At 40.0% G+C, this 19,284-nt stretch overlaps 1 protein-coding gene across 1 annotated transcript in view; it reads left to right on the top strand.

The window, feature by feature from the left end:
- The window catches only part of LOC107677714 (mediator of RNA polymerase II transcription subunit 12-like), a 33,838-nt gene that overhangs the window by 788 nt on the left and 13,766 nt on the right, over positions 1-19,284 (top strand). Inside the window, exons 2-26 of the mRNA XM_016472733.1 lie at positions 403-513; positions 2,395-2,667; positions 2,763-2,909; positions 2,999-3,098; positions 3,181-3,317; positions 4,015-4,146; positions 4,238-4,364; positions 4,719-4,948; positions 5,046-5,105; positions 5,199-5,375; positions 6,145-6,289; positions 7,430-7,548; positions 9,718-9,861; positions 10,582-10,745; positions 12,066-12,197; positions 12,281-12,508; positions 13,310-13,454; positions 14,872-14,992; positions 15,739-15,849; positions 15,964-16,077; positions 16,745-16,908; positions 17,543-17,722; positions 18,399-18,470; positions 18,561-18,721; positions 18,909-19,070. Coding sequence (XP_016328219.1) covers positions 403-513; positions 2,395-2,667; positions 2,763-2,909; positions 2,999-3,098; positions 3,181-3,317; positions 4,015-4,146; positions 4,238-4,364; positions 4,719-4,948; positions 5,046-5,105; positions 5,199-5,375; positions 6,145-6,289; positions 7,430-7,548; positions 9,718-9,861; positions 10,582-10,745; positions 12,066-12,197; positions 12,281-12,508; positions 13,310-13,454; positions 14,872-14,992; positions 15,739-15,849; positions 15,964-16,077; positions 16,745-16,908; positions 17,543-17,722; positions 18,399-18,470; positions 18,561-18,721; positions 18,909-19,070 — 3,656 coding nt within the window. The remainder of the gene's footprint in view (positions 1-402; positions 514-2,394; positions 2,668-2,762; positions 2,910-2,998; positions 3,099-3,180; positions 3,318-4,014; positions 4,147-4,237; positions 4,365-4,718; positions 4,949-5,045; positions 5,106-5,198; positions 5,376-6,144; positions 6,290-7,429; positions 7,549-9,717; positions 9,862-10,581; positions 10,746-12,065; positions 12,198-12,280; positions 12,509-13,309; positions 13,455-14,871; positions 14,993-15,738; positions 15,850-15,963; positions 16,078-16,744; positions 16,909-17,542; positions 17,723-18,398; positions 18,471-18,560; positions 18,722-18,908; positions 19,071-19,284) is intronic.

The following is a 19,284-nucleotide window of genomic DNA, read 5'->3' as shown; positions in this document are numbered from 1 at the left end:
TGAAAAGACAGTTTAAAAGAACACATTTATTTGAAACACAAATCTTTTATAACATTACAAATGTCTTCACTGTTGCTTTTGATCAATTTAATGCATCCTTGCTGAATAAAATAATTAATTTCTTTAAAAAAATTAAATTAAAAAAATCTGGCCCTAGACTTTTGAACATTAGTTTATATATTAGGGCTGGAACGATACGCCTGTCTCCCAAATCGATACGATCACCCGTCACAGTGCATTAAAGAGCATCAGACCCCAGCGACTTAAGACTGCTTTTGTGCTCCAGGGTCACGTATATCATACTGCCTGCTGTGACCATTTATAAGTCTTTAGCAAAAAGGGAGTGTTTTTGTTGTGTGTTGATGGGATTGTTTATTGTGTATATGTGCACATGTGTAACAGGATGGCATGTTAGACAGACATGAGTTCCTCACCTGGGTGCTGGAGTGTTTTGAGAAGATCAGACCTGGCGAGGACGAGCTTCTGCGATTCCTGCTGCCGCTCCTGTTACAGGTCAGTTAATGCAGCAGATCTGCACATTCACTGTCCCTTTGTGTTTCATTTGATTACATATGTCAGCTAGATTTAGACATTTCAAAAGTGTTTATTAAGCTGATCTTTCAGTATCATTGGTATACTAGTTTATTAATTATATCTTGAATTTGATTTTATTTTGATTTTTTCTGTTTTCAATTACATTTTTAGTTAAAGTTTTAGTATTTTTGTTATTTTTATAGTTTTTTTTATATATAGTATTTTTATTACATTTTAGGTTTTATTTTTAATTTATGTAGTTTTAGTTATTTTAGTACTTAAAAATGAGAAGTATTGATTTGGCAACTAGCTGTAATAAAATAGTTTTAAATTTGTTTATTTTATTTACTTCAGTTAATGTTTAATGGGTCATTCCGTGTCAACTCAATCAGAGGTCAAATGATTGATTTTGTTCATATTTTTTTCTGGTGAAAGAAATGCATGAAGAAAAAAGCCAAAATATTAAATGTCATTCATGTATATTTACTGAATAATCCACTATTTTGTAGAGGAGGGTCAAAATGACAATTTTCACCTGAGATCCAGAGGCAAATACAGGAGGGTAAAAATGATTTCATACAGATGGCAGCATCATTATATTACTTTTACACAGAGATTGGTAGGCCTGTTAGTAAAATCTGTTGACTTTATCAATCTTTGTTGCATTATGTGCCAATGGTGACCGTTCAAAAAGCACTTTCCAAGTTTTTTCTCCAAAGTTTGCATGTCTGTGACTCAAGTAAATTCTTCCGAAGATATCTTAATGTCCTTTTAGATTTTGGGTCTTAACAAACTTTCCTTTTGTCATCTTCATTTTTAAGGCCCTCTATGGTTCCATTCCAACGATATTGGAGTCTCAATATGGCTGCAGGAGTAAATTGTTCAGTTGTACACATTTTCAGTGGCTAGAAACCAAATGTGGTTTCACTTTGCGTTCAGCTGATGTTTTTTTCTTTTAAAGAGAAATGTCTGAAGAACAAATAATCTTGAAACTATAAATGTGTCCTTCGCTGGCAAAATGAGTCACAATGAGCAATTTATCAAAAATGACATATTTTTATTCTATGTTAAGACCTACTGTAATGCACGGATCTAATATAATGTTACACATCAGATGTTTTTCCCCAACAGTTCCCCGAACGTTCACTTAAGACGTAACAGATTATGTTTGCATGAATTCTGTAATTGTGTATATTTATCGGATTGCGCGCAGCCAGAAGCACCTTTGTGCACGCGTTTCGGATGACAGTCAGCGTGAGAAGCGAGGGGAGAAAAGGTACTCCTCTCAGAAAATTTACAAATAAAGATGATTTTAGATGCTTAATTACTATTTGGAGCATTGGGATCGCTAGATGATGGTTTAATGAACTAATTTTTGTGAAAACCTCAAATTTGACTAAAATCAACATTTTTCACTTTTTTGCCTGTAGCTCAAAATTAGCAGCATTCCCACTCATTTTGCCAGCACGGGTCACATATGTAACTTGTTTCCCTCTATCAAAACATTTGCATTGAACATACTTGTCCAAGTGCCATAAATATTCTTTTTCCAAAGTTTTACAAGTAGTATTAAAAATATCTCCATACTGCCCAGTCTGACTCAATGTCCACTTTGTTGAATTTGATCCATTTTCAGTGGTTGAAAACCAAATGTCACATTTTAACCCGGTTTTACCCAAACAAATATAAACGATAAAAGTATAATACTTTCAGCTTAGTTTAACACAATCTTACCAGAGGTTTCTGCAGATTTTTCTCCCAAAATCAGGACAGAGAAGCCATAAAGGATTGAGTGTGTCTTGACAAGGTCGTTATCTGAATGCAGTGTGATTATTTTGACCCTGTCTTTATTTCGTTCAGTACTCGGGAGAGTTTGTTCAGTCAGCCTATTTATCTAGACGGCTGGCATATTTCTGCACACGCCGGCTCAATCTGCTGCTGAGCGATGGCAGTCTCGGACCAGGTCCAGGCGGACACCCGGCCCACGGCATTTCAGCACAGCAAGGGAACGCTCTGCCCCCCACCCCAACCTCCCAGCCTGCAGGGGGCAACCAGCCCCAAACCCCCTTCACAGACTTCTACATCTGCCCCCAGCACAGGCCCGTGGTGTTCGGACTCAGCTGCATGCTGCAGGTACTGCCACATATGTGTCACTCCAGCTGTGTTTCTCTGATCCCTGTCATTGAGTTTCTCTTGACACTGTTCTCGTTCTGTTTGTCCCGCTCTAGAGTATCGTGTTGTGTTGTCCCAGCGCTCTGGTCTGGCACTACTCTCTGACAGATAGCCGTAATAAGACCGGCTCGCCATTAGACCTCTTGCCAATCGCGTCCTCTAACCTGCCCATGCCGGGGGGCAACAGCAGCTTTAACCAGCAGGTTTGACTTCGCTGGATTTTACATGATCTGATCTACTGGCTCTTCATCTAATGAAAGCAATTAATCTGAAGGAACGTGATGCTTCTCAGGTTCGTGCCAAGGTGAGGGAGATTGAAGAGCAGATCAAAGAGAGAGGACAGGCGGTGGAGTTTCGCTGGTCCTTCGACAAGTGTCAGGAGACGACAGCAGGTGGGCAGTAATGAGGTGTGCAGCATCTCCGTGTGGACAGGACTTTTGTAGTATAATATAGGATCTGTGGTGTGTCCGGTAGGTTTCACCATCAGCCGGGTTCTGCATACGCTGGAGGTTTTGGACAACCACAGCTTTGAGAAGTCTGACTTCAGCAATTCCCTGGATTCGCTGTATAACCGGATCTTTGGCTCGGGACAGAGCAAAGACGGACATGAGGTAAAGGTTTATTTGTTGTTATGGGATCCCACTGAATTTCAAAGGATTGGGGTCAGTAAGAAATTAACAATTTTACTCCGCAAGGACAGATTCAATTGATCCGAAGTGACACTAAAGACTTTAGAATGTTACAAAAAGATTTCTGTTTCAAATAAATCTTCATTCTTTTCAACAAAGAATCCTGAAAAAGTCTCGCAGCTTCCAGCACAACTGTTTTCAACACTGATAATAATCAGAAATGTTTCTTGAGCAGCAAATCAGCATATCAGAATGATTTCTGAAGGATCGTGTGACACTGAAGACTGGAGTAATGATGCTGAAAATTCAGCTTTGACCACAGCAATAAATTACATTTTAGCATATATTAAAATAGAAAAGTCATTTTAAATTGTTATATTTCACAGTTGTACTGTTTTTACTGTAATTTTGATCTAATAGATGCAGCCTTAGCGAGCACAAAAGACTTCAGAAACACCCAAAAAAAAAAAAAACGTTTGAAAACCTCAATTTTTGAACAGTAGTGTGCCAATAAAGCACAGTTATTAACTGTAGTAAGTGTTGTGATACTTAGCTCTTCACCAACCTTATTGTAATAACAATGTAATTAATGTGTAATAACTACGTAGTACTAATTATATAACACTAAGATGTTTTAGCTTGATCTGATGTTTGATGTATAATGTGCTGGTCACTGTAGATGAGTCCAGACGACGATGCGGTGGTGACCCTGCTGTGTGAGTGGGCTGTTTCCTGTAAAAGGTCCGGGCCGCATAGAGCCATGGTGGTGGCCAAACTCCTGGAGAAGAGGCAGACGGAGATTGAGGCAGAGGTGCTGCTGGGAACCATTGTTTTCCATTATGAAAATGGTGTTGTAATGTCCAGCTCCACAGTTTTCACAGTAATCCTGTGTGTGTTTTTAGAGGTGTGGAGAGTCGGAGGTCGTGGATGAGAAGGGCTCTGTGTCATCAGGGTCTCTGTCTGCTGCTACTCTGCCCGTCTTCCAGGACGTCCTACTGCAGTTCCTGGACACACAAGCCCCTGTTCTCAGTGAGTTCATATTTTAGCATCCTTAGGGGTTTCTTTCCAGTTCCATTAACTGCTTTAGAGAAGGATTATGCTTTTAAATAAGGTACACACTGCCGCTCAAAAGTTTGGGATCAGTAGGATTTTTATTGTTTTTTTTAAAGAAGTTTCTTCTGCTCATCAAGGCTGCATTTATTTGATCAAAAATACAGAAAAAAACAGTAATATTGTGAAATATGATTGCAATTTGAAATAACGGTTTTCTTTCTTAATATACTTTAAAATATAATTAATTTCTGTGATGCAAAGCTGAATATTCAGCATCACTTTTGAGCGGCAGTGTATATGAGCTAAAACTCTGTTTCTGTGTCTGTGAAGCTGAGCCCGGGAACGAGAGCGAGCGAGTGGAGTTCTCCAATCTCGTGCTGCTCTTCTGCGAGCTCATCCGTCATGACGTCTTCTCACACAACATCTACATGTGCACCCTCATCTCCCGTGGCGACCTGGCCTCCGACTCCCATCTGCCCCGCCCACGTTCCCCCGGCGACGAGCCCTCTGACGAATCAGAGCGCAAAGAGCAGGATGCAGGAAGCAGTGTTAAAATGGAGGCAAGAAGCTTTTTTTGCAGTCACAGTGTAGTGGAAATGATTGGTCGGATGAAGTCATACTTTATTGCTATTAATTATATTTGTTTGTTTTTTTTAGGATACTGGTATGTCCGAGTCTATGGAGATAGATCACAACTCGAGTGCTAACTTTGATGAGGTTGGAGAAAGCATTTCACTTAAATTGTCACTTTTGTAATAGTGATGGTACCTGATGTTTGCTGATTAAATGTGTCGTCGTCTGATCCTTCAGCAGATGTTCTCTCCTTCGATGCACTGCGAGTCGAAGGGAAGCCCTTCCCCGGAGAAACCTGCCCCTGAGCAGGAGAGCAAAAACACTGCCAAGGATAAGGGCATGGACCCGGCCTTCCCGTTGGTTTACGAGCAGCCCCGCCACATACAGTACGCCACCCACTTCCCCATTCCTCAGGTGAGCTAAAGTGTGACCTTATATGTTAATAAAGTCACACTTTAGTTTGGGGACCAATTCTCACGATTAACTGTGATTCCTAATTTGCTGCTTAATAATAGTTAGTAAGATAGTTCTTGAGTTTAGGTATGGTGTAGCATTAAGGGATCTAGAATATGATCATGCAGAATAACGCATTAATATGTGCTTTATAAGTACAGCCAAATATGCTAGTAGTATGTATGCTAATAAGCAACTAGTTAATAGTGAGAATTGGTCCTTAAACTAAAGTGTTGCCGTTCATAAATAACAAGGGTTTCTTTATTTAAAGTAGTAAAGATGGTCATTTTCTCCTTTTATTATTCTAAATACTTATTTAGAAACTGACAAGTCATGTGAAGAACACGCATGAAATAAGTGCAAAACTTCATTCATCAAAAAATGTATCAAGGTTTGCACAAACACAACTGTTTTCAACATTGATAGTAATAATAATATTAAATGTTTCTTGAGCACAGAATCCGCATATTATAGTTATTTCTGAAGGATCATTGGATTAATGAGGCAAAAAAAAATTCAGCTTTGAGCACAAGAATAAATTACATTTTAAATGAAAACAGTTATTTAAAATTGGAATACTATTTCACAATAAAACTGATTTTACTGTATTTTTGATCGAATACATGCAGGCTTGTTGAGTTTTTAAAACATTAAAAAAATCGTACCGATCCCATAGTTTTGAACAGTAGTTTCTATGACTAATATTGTGACTAAACTGGTTGTTGTTCAGGAGGAGAGCGCAAGTCACGAGTGTAACCAGCGTCTGGTGGTTCTCTATGGGGTTGGCAAACAGCGAGATGAAGCTCGCCACGCCATCAAGAAGATCACCAAAGACATCCTGAAGGTTCTCAACCGCAAGAGTACAGCAGAGACAGGTGCGGCGATGAACACGACTCAAACCGACAGATCTGAAAATTTAACTGTGAAGATTATTAAAGGGCAAGTATCCTTGTAAGCACAGTCGTTTGTTTTAAGTGAATGTAAACAGTAAAGAAAATATCAAATGTACATCAGTATAACAGGTCCGTGCATTTCTTATGTAAATAATGTTAATCAAAAAGAGCAAAAGAAAAATTGTTCGCTGCTTTATTAACTTTAATGGATATTTGCTTTTATGTTAATGTTAATAAAGTAATTCGGTGTGACTGCAGTAATACCGGTTGGGGGGGGTTGTTGGATGTTGGGGGTGCGCGAGTGAAATTAGACCAACTTGGGGGGGGCGCATGTCCTAAAAGGTTGAAAACCCCTGATCTATACTACTGTTGCACACACTAGAGGGTCCTCTTTTGGAAGACCAAACAAAGTAGTTTCGCTTTCACAACGAAAAACACGGCGGCCTAGCGTGAGCAGAAGCCGCAGCTTAGCGTGAGTTGAGGCCGGGCTAGAGTGACCAGAGGCAGCGGGGTTGAGAACGGCGTGCCCGGCGGATTCGACGAAGCAGCGGCAACCACATGTGACAACCCCAGGCTGGGCTCCAAAGAGAAAGGAAAAATTGAAATCGCATCATATGACCCCTTTAAAGGAATAGTACACTCAAAGAAGTAATTTATTAATCCTTAAGTTGCTGTCATTGATTATTCATAGCTCTAGCCCCATTTCAATGCTAATAGCAATCATTGACTTATTATATTCAAGCTTAGCTGCCGACTCGGTCAGAAAGAGCAGCCCCGCGTTTGCTTTCACTTTTTAATGGAGGTGTAATTGAACACCTCCATTATTCCCCTCGCAGCAGACTGAGCCTTGGTCCTGACATTAAACGGCTCAACCCACAGCTATTACTATTTCAAGCACGACAAAAACACTGACCCGTAACCCTGTGGCAGCTCTTAATCTTTTAATCTGAAGAAGCGTTTGACAGAGTGACCTCAGCGGTTGACTGATGGATGCTGGATGAGGGCACTTTATACTTTGATAGCGATCTCCGCTTTTCATCTTACTGAAATCCTGTTAGGGCTCACTCTCGTGCATGTGTGCTGTATAATCGTTGATTTTTGTCTTTTGTTTTCTTTCCTCAGGAGGTGAGGAAGGTCAGAAGAGGAAGAGGAGTAAACCTGAGGCCTTTCCCACCGCTGAAGACATTTTCTCTAAATTCCAGCACCTCTCACACTTTGACCAGCACCAGGTCACCTCTCAGGTCAGCCTGATTTGCATCAATGAACTGCTGTGACCTGCTTTTTTTTGTCTTAAACCAAAATATACTTTTCACCATTTCGCAGACAGTGCATGTGATGTAATTTTTCTCATCAGCACTGTCCACTAATTTTGGCACAGCCTGATTTTTATCATTTACGTTTACACAAATCTTACTCTATACTAGGGCTGTCAAAATGGCTGAAAATCTAAATTTTAATTTTGTACTTAAATATTATCAATATTCGAATTTAAAAGGCATAATTTCAGTTAGGGGGAAAAAAGCTTCTGGCTTCTCTCCTGAGGCCACAAGAGGGCGCATCGAGCAAAATATCACTAATGCACGTTTATTCAAAGCAATAAAATAACACTACTATCTTTGGAAAAAAGTGCATAATTTTTAAATTAATGTTTATAAACCATATATAATTAAGTTGCTTAAACGATTAGAAACAAAACAGCATCATGTATGTATGTATAGTTTAATACAAAGGACCGAAAACCAATCACAAAGAGTACTTTCTTCATTTAAAAACATGAGATGCAGTGGGATGGGGAAAAACTGCCATAAAGTTTCGAGACATGTTTTTTTAAAAGTTGAACTTACATTCATTTTACATGGCTTTCTAAACATGCGGCTCTCTTGTGCGAGACGTGAGTGCAACGGTGATAGATGTCCCTCTAGAAAATGCGATAAATATGCGTTCTGTGTTGAACGGCTGGGTTTCGGTTTTGACGTAAACAACATTCTCTGCAATTGTTCTCTTTTTCCGCAATATTTTGAATGAACAACGCAGCAGCGCCGCATCTAGTGGCTTCAACTGGATAGGCTAAGAAAAGCATTAAAATGCAACGACACCTACATCGTCATCACATCTCGTGTGCCACTGATAAGGCTGCCTGACGCACACCTAAAATTCAAATGCAAGGTTTTTGCATTTGAATGTGGATTTTTATTTTAAATTTGACGAATATTCAAAATTCGAAAAAAAAATTTTGAGAGCCCTACTCTATTCATGCAATTGTTTAAATCACTAATTTACCATAATAATAGTGAATTAATTTATTAACATTAATCAAGGGAAATAAATTAAGTAAAATCATGGCAGCTTGACAGCTAATGCAATAACTATAATATTAACGAGTGAAATCTTTGTAACGTGCTACAGTATCTTTTTAAGTGTTCATCGTTAAAATTGTATTTTAGTATTTTTAATTAAAATTAGGCCATAGGCTCGACAATAATTGATGCTGCAATCATTGATGTTCTTTACATCAATGATTGCAGCAGGTTTCAGTTTAAAAGCAGCGCTGTCTCTTTAAACCTGATGCAAATGACGCAGGTCTGACACGCATCCGATTTTCTCTCAACTCTTTTACAGTCATTTAGGATTTTGTGACTGTGTTTGCAAGGTCACCCGCCAAAAATTGCCATTTTGATTGAGTTTTGTGTGTTTTTGTCCACGAAAGAGAACTGGCGAACTGTATAAAGTGGCTTTCCATTTCTTAACACAAGCAAAATCTGTTTGAGGAAAAGATTTGGCCTCACAATGAAAATCCCAATTTCATGGATCCCTACTGAAATGACTGGACTCTGCCCGCAAAATTTCGCAAATTATGGAAGCTGTGACTACACCTTAACAGGTTGTTTTTGCTACTGTGCCTTTAAGAGTTCTGTATGTCAATGAGCTCTGTAAGGATTGCCTAAACTGCACTGAAGCCTGAATAAACTACACCGATGTTAAATTCTGTACCATTTTTAAAACATTAGGCATCATACACTGGCCAACTTTGTAATGGTTACTGAGGAAAATCTAGGAATCGCACACTAAACAATTGAGGATCACACAACCAGGCTTTCTAGTCATTCTCAATGCAGCAGAATCACATATTACCTCATTGCTAGGAGATGCATTATTCTAAAATAATTTCAAAATGTCAAACATGTTTGATCTTCTCCAATGGCATGGTTTTCTGCAAAATAAGTCAATTCCATCTGCCCAATTTCTGCAGACCGGCTCTGAATTTCCAGCATCCAGACTGTAAATCTGGGCAAAATCTGTGTAGCGTATCCAAGCCTACTTGGATATTTAAATTCACTGTAAATCCTGACCTTCTCCAAATCTCATTAGCATTCAGACGTCATTCAGATGGTGTGTTTGGGTTCTCACAGGTGTCCAGGAATGTTCTGGAACAGATCACCAGCTTTGCCTTAGGGATGTCCTATCACCTCCCACTGGTCCAACACATCCAGTTCATCTTTGACCTCATGGAGTATTCGCTCAATATAAGTGGCCTCATTGACTTTGCTATACAGGTATGACAGCTGATCCCAAAATATCATCTCTGTTTGGGGTCGTATGAGTTAGGGGTGTAACGGTGCACAGAAGTCACGTACCTCGGTTTTGAGGTCACTGTTCCATATGATTTCGGTACAACAGGAAATGTATTTTTTCACTTATTTTGAACAGACAGTAGCACTACATACATGTAGCAACTGCTCAGTTGTTTTTGATTTAAAGCAAAAACAGAATGGTCTGACTTTAGATTTGTGAAATTATGCTACATAAGACACCTGCACAAAACATCAGACGGACTGAATGATGTAGAATTTCCTTGGTTACCGCTGTAAACAAAATAGCTGAGATTATAAACACTACTTTAATATGCATTATATGGAGTTAAGAGGAAAAGAAAATGCCATCGAAACATTTCTGAAGACGGTCAGTTCCTCTCAGAGATGCATTCTTTTAAACCTCCACATAATTGTCTTCCTATATTGTGAACATCACAAAAAGTGAGCTTGATCAGTATTTTCTCCTCTTACTGACTTCATAAAAATTACACACAAATTACATTTTGGGAAATGATTGCAATGTGGTTTGTGTGCAATTCTGGAGTAGAGATCGGCTATAATAAAACTAAAAACCAGTTCCAATTTATAGATGTTCTCCCTCACTTCATACATGCTTGTAAAAGAAAAGCATTATTACTTTGTCCATCAGTGATTAACTCCAGCGTGTGTTGTGTCATGCAGCTGCTGAATGAGTTGAGTCTGGTGGAAGCAGAACTCCTGCTGAAGTCCTCCAACCTGGCAGGCAGTTACACTACAGGTCTCTGTCTGTGTATCGTGGCCGTTCTGCGGAGATACCACTCCTGCCTTATCCTCAACCCTGACCAGACCGCACAGGTCTTCGATGGGTACGTCATGTTCATGTCTACCAATCGATAGGACAGTGCAATCACAGCTTTTGGAATGATGTTAAAGGGATAGTTCACCCAAAAATGAAAATTGGCTGTTAATTTACTCCCTCTCAGGCCATCCAAGATGTAGGTGTCTGTTTTTTCTTCAGTAGAAGAGTAAAGAAGATTTTTAGCTGAAATCGTGGTCCTTGGTGATTCATAAAATACAAGTCAGCGGCTGCCCGTTTTTTAGAATAAAAAAGCATATCAAAGAACACAGAATGAATCACTGCTCCTGACGATATATTGAAGTCTTATGAAGCGAAACGATCGGTCTGTGCAAGAAACTGAACATTATTTACAACATTATTACCTGAAATCCAGAGCCTCGGACAAACGGTCCGGAGTGATGTCCGGTTCATGAGCGAATCATTCTTTTGAACCGGTTCTTTTTAGTGAATTACTTGAACCAGTTCACCAAAAACGGACTGAAACATCTGAAACAGTTCGTGGCTCGAGCAGCACAGATCTACAAGTTACTCAATCAAAGCTCACTAACAGACGCCTGACAGTCACTGCGACTGGAAATGAGCAGAAATAGCGGCATATCTGATCCTGTGATGAATGAATCATTCAGCGCTTCAGTTCCTCCAACAGTCACTGAACTGAGGAAACCGTTCGACTCGGACCCAAGACCGACGAGCCGCTGATATTCACATGCATGAACCGAACACACCGATGAAGGGCCAAATGAACATTTTTATGGTTTCTCTTTGTTTATGTAAAAATGTGAGCTGATGAAGACTAGTTTATTTACTTTGTATGCTTTAGACATGCAAAACATCCACATTTCAGATCATTATTGGGTGCTTTAATAATTTAATTGTGTATATGTGACATCATTGCGTGATGACGTAAATTAACTAGTGAATTGAACCACTTCATTAAAACGAACTGTCCGAAATAACCAGTTCACAGAAAAGAATCTTCCCCGTTTGCCCGAGGGTCTGGATTTCAGGTAATAATGTTTTAAATAATGTTCAGTTTCTTGCACAGACCGATCATTTCGCTTCATAAGACCTCAATATATCGTCAGGAGCCATGGGTGTTAATTTTGTGTTCCTTGATATACTTTTTAATTTTCAAAAACGGGCAGCCGCTGACTTGCATTTCATGAATCACCAAGGACCACAGTTTCAGCTAAATATCTTCATTACTGTTCTGCTGAAGAAAAAAAGTCACCTACATCTACATGAGGGTGAGTAACCGCAAATTTTCATTTTAGGGAGAACTATCCCTTTTTGGACAATGATGAATATCTCGTATCATTCTCGGCAGGCTGAGGATTGTAGTCAAGTCTGGCGTGAACCCTGCAGACTGTTCCTCAGCTGAACGCTGTATCCTGGCCTATCTCTACGACCTCTATACCTCCTGCAGTCACCTGAAGAGCAAGTTTGGAGAGATTTTCAGGTAAGAGCAACAAATCCATACTTTTTTTTTTCGCCATATTCCTGGTCTCTAATGGTGTCTGTTTTTCGTGTGAATTCCCACAGTGAGTTCTGCTCAAAGGTGAAGAATTCCATCTACTATAACATCGACCCATCAGACTCCAACATGCTGTGGGATCAGGTGTTCATGATCGACGCTATCGCTAATCCTACCGCGCACAACCTCAACCACTCCATGGTGGGAAAGATCCTCAATGACAGCCCAGCTAACCGATACAGCTTCGTGTGTAACGTGCTCATGGACGTGTGCGTGGACCACCGTGATCCCGAGAGGTTAGCATCTAATTCTGTCGATTTATGTTTTGAGCAGGTTCATTATAAATGTATTAGACGAAATGTATAAGTATTAGACGAAAAACGAAACAAAAATTAGAAATGTTGTACTGTCAACAGAACTCAAATTAAAACGAAACCCAAATAGTAATTAAAAATTGACAAATGCACATTAAACTAATTAAAATGAAAACTGAAAATACTAAAATAATAATATAACTAAACGAAATAACAAAAAAATAAAAGCTAATTCTGAATATTAATAAAAGTAGTATATAAGTAATATTATTAAATATTATATAATATTAATATTTCAATATTATATAATTAATATAAATAACACTGAATTTGAGAAATAAGCCTTTACTTTTTGATAAAACATCAATATGAGAAAACAGACCAGTGTTCAGTTAATAATTATCAGTTAATCAGTAATCAAACTGTGAAATATTCCAGTTAATTAGCCTGTAGGCAGTTTATGGTAGCAATAAACAACTAAAGATTATTTTATGATTTTTTTTTTTTTACATTTTACTATCGAAGTTTAAATTGTAGAATAGATTAACATCTGTCTTTAACACTTCAAGACAAAAATTGTCTAATTAAGTCTTTAATAAACTTCATGGCTAAGTAAAAAGATATTTATTAAAGTGTATTGCTATCACAAAAATGACCGATGTGATTAATGTAAACACTGCCCTGAGTCCTGTCGCATAATTCTCCAGTAGCAGAACAGCTGCATGGCATCTGTAGCTGCACCTGCTCTCCTGCGGTGAGCAAATGCTGTGTGGTTTGTTTCAGGGTAAATGATATCGGGATCCTGTGCGCGGAGCTGACGGCGTACTGTCGCTCTCTCAGCGCTGAGTGGTTAGGAGTGCTCAAGGCTCTCTGCTGCTCCTCCAACAACGGCAACTGCGGCTTCAACGATCTGCTCTGCAACGTTGACGTGAGTCAGCTTTCATCTGTTGCATTGACCGCTAACATGTTCTAGCCATGTGATCTCATTTGGTATTTTAAGCATATTTGTGCAAATGATCTGACTAAAACATGTTCCAAAAAAACATGCACTAAAACAACAACAAAGATCAATTTTTGTGGATTATCAAGGTTGCCATAGAATGACTAGAAGAGTTACTCTTCAGCTAGAAGTCGATGGATGAGTGGTGAAGTGTGTAGATGACTTAACCCTCAGGCCATCCAAGATGTTGGTGACTTTTTTTCTACAGTAGAACAGTAAAGAAGATTTTTAGTTGAAACGGTGTACCTTTGTGATTCATAAAATGCAAGTCAGCGACTGCTCGTTTTTGAGAATAAAAAAAGCATATCAGTGAACACAAAATTAATACCCGTGGCTCCTGATGATATATTGAGGTCTTATGAAGCGAAACGATCAGTCTGTGCAAGAAACTGAACATTATTTACAGCATTATAACCTGTAATCCAGAGCCTCGGACAGTCGGTCTGGAGTGATGTCCGATTCACAAACGAATCATTCTTTTGAACGGGTTCTTTTTGGTGAACTAGTTGAACCGGTTCACCAAATCACACTGAACCGTTCGTGGCTCGAGCAGCACAGATCTACAAGTTACTCAATCAAAATGTTGTCTGGGGGTTTGGCAAAAGGAGAGTGGGACGGTGGGCGGTGCTCGGGGTGGTGACTGAAGGCGGTGACTGTAGTTCTGACGTCAACTTTTTACGGAAGTCACAATGGTTCGTGAAAAATAGCTAGAAATTTAAGCAGGCTGTGTGAATGTTACTGTGGACTGACTGTTTTGAAACTTATATGGTAGTTAAATAGCCCCTAGACCTCAGTAATCGTGAAAAAAGCCAGGAAATTTCAGTTTTGACAATATGGGACCTTTAATAATATAATGGCGTATACGTGACGTCATTGCATGATTACGTAAATGAACTAGTGAATTGAACCAGTTCATTGAAACGAACTGTCCGAAAGAACCAGTTCACAGAAAAGAATCTGAGTTCCCCGTTTGTCTGAGGCTCTGGATTACAGGTAATAATGTTGTAAATAATGTTCAGTTTCTTGCACAGACTGATCGTTTCTCTTCATAAGACCTTGATATATCTTCAGGAAACCACGAGTGTTCATTTTGTGTTTCTTGATGTGCTTATTTTATTCTCAAAAACGGGCAGCCGCTGACTTGCATTTTATGAATCACCAAGGACCATAGTTTCAGCTAAAAATCTTCTTTACTGTTCTGCTGAAGAAAGTCAGTCACCTACATCTTAAATAGCCTGATTGTGAGTTGAGTAGCAGCAAATTTTCATTTTTGGGTGAACTGTCCCTTTAAATAGTTGTGCTAGATGATCCTGGTGATAATTGAATGCGTTTTCTCTTTTTGCAGGTAAGTGATCTGTCTTTCCACGACTCGCTGGCGACATTCGTTGCCATCCTGATAGCTCGGCAGTGTTTGTTGCTGGAGGATCTGGTGCGCTGTGTGGCCATTCCCTCCCTCCTCAACGCAGGTACGGCTCTTTCAGTTGATGTTCCACAGTTTTCCTGCCATACAGACACTCAGTCACTGCATACCTCACTCTTGGAGGTGCAGTCGTTCAGTTTTTCACAGTTACCTAACAGAGTCATCAGACAGGCGTCAGTACTAAATGCCAGCCTGTTTGATGTCTCCACATTTCTCACCAGGCAGCTCCATCTTCAGCTTTGTCCTGCGGCCAGAGAACTGCTTCTGCCGCCCACAGTCTCGCTCTCTGTCTCTGATTGGCTTAATGCACAAGGAGCTATTCAGGGCAGCAGTGAAAGATGGTGTTCAGAAGTGTATATTTAGAGAAAGAGAACATGCTTGAATCAGTGAGGTTTGTTCTCATCACAAACATGTTTGAGGTTCCATTTACCTTCTGTGTACATTCTTTCAACATTTGTGTCATTCGGTTTGGAATAACATGAGGTTGAGCAATTCATGACAGAATGTGTGTTTGGTTGAACCAACACCTTAAATCAAGTCTGAGGATCCTTCTGGGTACTTCAAAGGATTCTTTTGCCCGGGTGTTTATTTATCCTGCTCGTTTGAGTTACAGGTGGTCCGTCTGTCTGGCAGTCTGCAGTATTGTGATCGGCTCATTCTGTTTGTACTGCATTAACGCAGCTGTGAGCCAGAAATGATGGAGTCCTATTCTGAGGCCAGTGCCTTTTTATGGAAGATGCTGCTTGTGACGTGTGTGCGTGTGTGTGTGTGTGTGTGTGTGTGTGTTTTCAGCCTGTAGTGAGCAGGACTCTGAACCTGGAGCCAGACTTACCTGTAGGATCCTGCTTCATCTGTTCAGAACCCCACAGCGCAACCCCTGTCCTCAAGACGGCACCAAATCAGGTTACAACTCCCTCCAAATCAACTCAAACTTTCTTTTACACATCCCACCTGAACGACTTTAGACAGTACCTCTAGATGAACCCATAAAGCTGAGAATAATGTTTCTGTCCACAGATAAATCCACAGTGGGCATCAGATCGTCCTGTGACCGACACCTGCTGGCTGCTTCTCAGAACAGCATAGTGGTGGGAGCTGTGTTTGCCGTGTTAAAGGCTGTTTTCATGCTGGGTGAGACTTTGAGACTTTACTTTTCTATTGTGCATTCACATTTTAGCCGGTCAAACAGGGAGATTAAAGAAATAGTTCACCCAAAAATGAACATTTGCTAAAAAATGTACTCACCCTCAGGCCATCCAAGATGTAGATGAGTTTGTTTCTTCATCAGAATTGGAGAAATGTAGCATTGCATCACTTGCTCACCAATGGATCCTCTGCAGTGAATGGGTGCCGTCAAATTGAGAGTCCAAACAGCTGATAAAAACAAATATTTGTAAATATAAAATAAATAATCCACACCACTCCAGTCCATCAATTAACGTCTTGTGAAGCGAAAAGCTTATATAACTTCAAACTGTGGTTTCCAGCTAAATATAGTCCATTATCCATAATACCAGTGAAAAAGTCATCTCGTCTGGATCAGGAGAAAAATATGCACAGATCATGCACTGTTTAAAAAAACAAAAATGTGGTTTGATTTTAATGTGAGGGGACAACAGGGGATGGACTTTTTCATTGGAGAGAGGTTTATTATGGATGTTGGTCTGGAATTTTAGCCAGAAGCAACAGATTAAAGTTCAGAGGAGTGGGAGATGGAGATAATGAGACCCAGCTGGCAGTTAATGCATTCAGAATTGATTGGTCCCTAAAAACTGTGACTTTGTGTTTATTTCTCCAGGAGACGCTGAGCTGAAGGGTTCGGGCTTCTCCCACTCTGCTGGATTGGACGACATCGGAGAGGATGACATGGGGTCCAAAAAATCCGGAGGACGTAATGTCTCGATTGAAACGGCCAGTCTGGTGGTTTACGCCAAGTATGTGCTGAAGAGCATCTGCCAACAGGTGAGGGTTTTAAGAGGATCAGATTGTCATACTTGGAGTAATTTTAGCTGTTATAATCCATATTATAATACCACTATAGACTCAAATCGTGGAAATATGAGACCCAGCACCACAAAACCAGGCATAAGGGTCAATTTTTTGAATTATACATTGAATAATACATCTGAAAGCTGAATAAATAAGCTTTCCATTCATTTGTTAGGATAGGACAGTATTTGGCCAAGATACAACTATTTGAAAATCTGGAATCTGAGGGTGCGAAAAAAATCTAAATATTGAGAAAATCGCCTTTAAAGTTGTCCAAATGTAGTTCTTAGCAATGCATATTACTAATCAAAAATCATGTTTTTGGTTTGTACAATTAGGAAATTTACCAAATATTTTCATGGAACATGATCCTTACTTAATATCCTAAGGATTTTTGGCATAAAATAAAAATCAATAATTTTGATCCATACAGTGTTTTTTTGGCTATTGCTACAAATATACCCCAGCGACTTAAGACTGCTTTTGTGCTCCAGGGTCACACATTTTCCTTGGCAAAGAAGCACATTTTTCATATCCTAACCACTGGCTAGAAAATGAGGATGTGATCTTCCAAATCTTGTGGAAATATATTTTCTCTCTGGTTCAGGAGTGGGTGGGTGAGCGGTGTCTGAAGTCTCTGTCGGAGGACAGCAGTGCTCTGCAGGACCCAGTGCTGGTGAACATCCAGGCTCAGCGCTTGCTGCAGCTCATCTGTTACCCACACAGGCAGCTGGACAGCGAGGAGGGCGAGAATCCTCAGAGACAACGCATCAAACGCATCCTGCAGGTCACACGCTCTCACATGACCCCATCATCTGCTCCTGAGTTGACTGAGCTTTTAATAGTAGTATAGAGTGAAATTTTTGATTTTCACATCACATCAAAACCATTAAGTTAAGATGCATTTAAATATTACCTTAAACATTACAGTGTTTCCCATACCATAATCTGTACTGCCAGTTTCATACAGAACCAAAAATATTTTTACACCTATAATTACAAAAGACCTCTAACATTGTGTTTTGTGCTGTTGCTTTGGCAAAGTATCTGTCATTCGAACTATAATCCAAATTAAAATATACCAGGTTTATACACATTTGCGGAGGAGTTTTCTGAAAACCTGTTTGAAAACAGTCATTGATTTTGCAAATCCATTTGATGATGCTCTCAGTGCAGAAAAAGCACATTTCAGCTTTAAAACCCAGTAGACCAGGCCTGCATACGTGAAGACAAACAGGTGTTTTAGACACCAGACAGCTCTGTTGCGTCTGTAATTTCCCCAAGCTTAATTATTAATTTCACACCCTTTAGCCTTTAAGCCATTAATGATTTGTGTGGGTCTCACAGCAGCTCATTATTCTGGATTGGTTTTCATCTTCATAGACAATTAACACCCAGCTGGGGCTCTTAAGCTCTGCTTTAAAAGCATTCTTTCCATATTCCGTCTGTTCTTCTGCTTACAGAACATGGACCAGTGGACCATGAGACAGTCGTCTCTGGAGCTGCAGCTCATGATCAAGCAAAGCTCAAATAACGTAAGCCGAAGCGTGTTTGCTGAGTTCATCTCCGCTTGATGATTTCTCATCTTTTCTTAAGGTTTGTACATCTGAACCCACTCTTTACAGGAGCTGTATTCTCTTCTGGAGAACATAGCCAAGGCCACCATCGAAGTTTTCCAGAAGTCTGCGGAGATGAACTCTAGTAACCCCACCTGGAATGGGTCCGCGGTTTCTGGCAGCTCCGTCTCCAATAGCAACAGTGCCAGCAAACTCAAACCTGTGCTCAGGTCGGTGACCCCAATCATTGCTTTGTAGCTGAGGGCTCTGTGCTCTTATTTATTTTCAGTTTGATGGAGTCGATGGACTGGCCTTCTCTTCTTCAAACAACACAAATCAGTGTTCCTATCAGTGTCTAAGCTGTAAGAAGAAAGCGATGCTGCGCAGCTCATGCCCTGCATGTTGTGTTTCCTCCAGTTCCTCCGAGCGTTCAGGGGTCTGGTTAGTGGCCCCTCTGATTGGTAAGCTGCCCACCTCAGTGCAGGGTCACGTGCTGAAGGCTGCGGGTGAAGAGCTGGAGAAGGGACAGCACCTGGGACCCTCCTCACGGAAAGAAAGAGATCGGCAGAAACAAAAAAGGTATTAGACTTAACACCAGCTTTATTTACACTGTTGCTTTTCTCCTAATGTTTAGTGCCTCAAATGTGCCTAAACATGTTGCCTAGATATTCTGCTTACAGGTTTTGAAAGTCGTTCTAAACTATAAGAAACAACATTATACTGCCCTCCGAGATGCGTTCCTATGACAGAGTCACATGATCCTTCAGAAATCATTCTAATAAGCTGATTTCTT

The sequence above is a fragment of the Sinocyclocheilus anshuiensis genome, unplaced genomic scaffold (genome assembly GCF_001515605.1).
Source record: "Sinocyclocheilus anshuiensis isolate Anshui unplaced genomic scaffold, SAMN03320099.WGS_v1.1 scaffold969, whole genome shotgun sequence".
NCBI classification, from domain to species: domain Eukaryota; kingdom Metazoa; phylum Chordata; class Actinopteri; order Cypriniformes; family Cyprinidae; genus Sinocyclocheilus; species Sinocyclocheilus anshuiensis.
The sequence above is the reverse complement of the archived record's forward strand: the minus strand, read 5'-3'. Positions and strand labels throughout refer to the sequence as shown.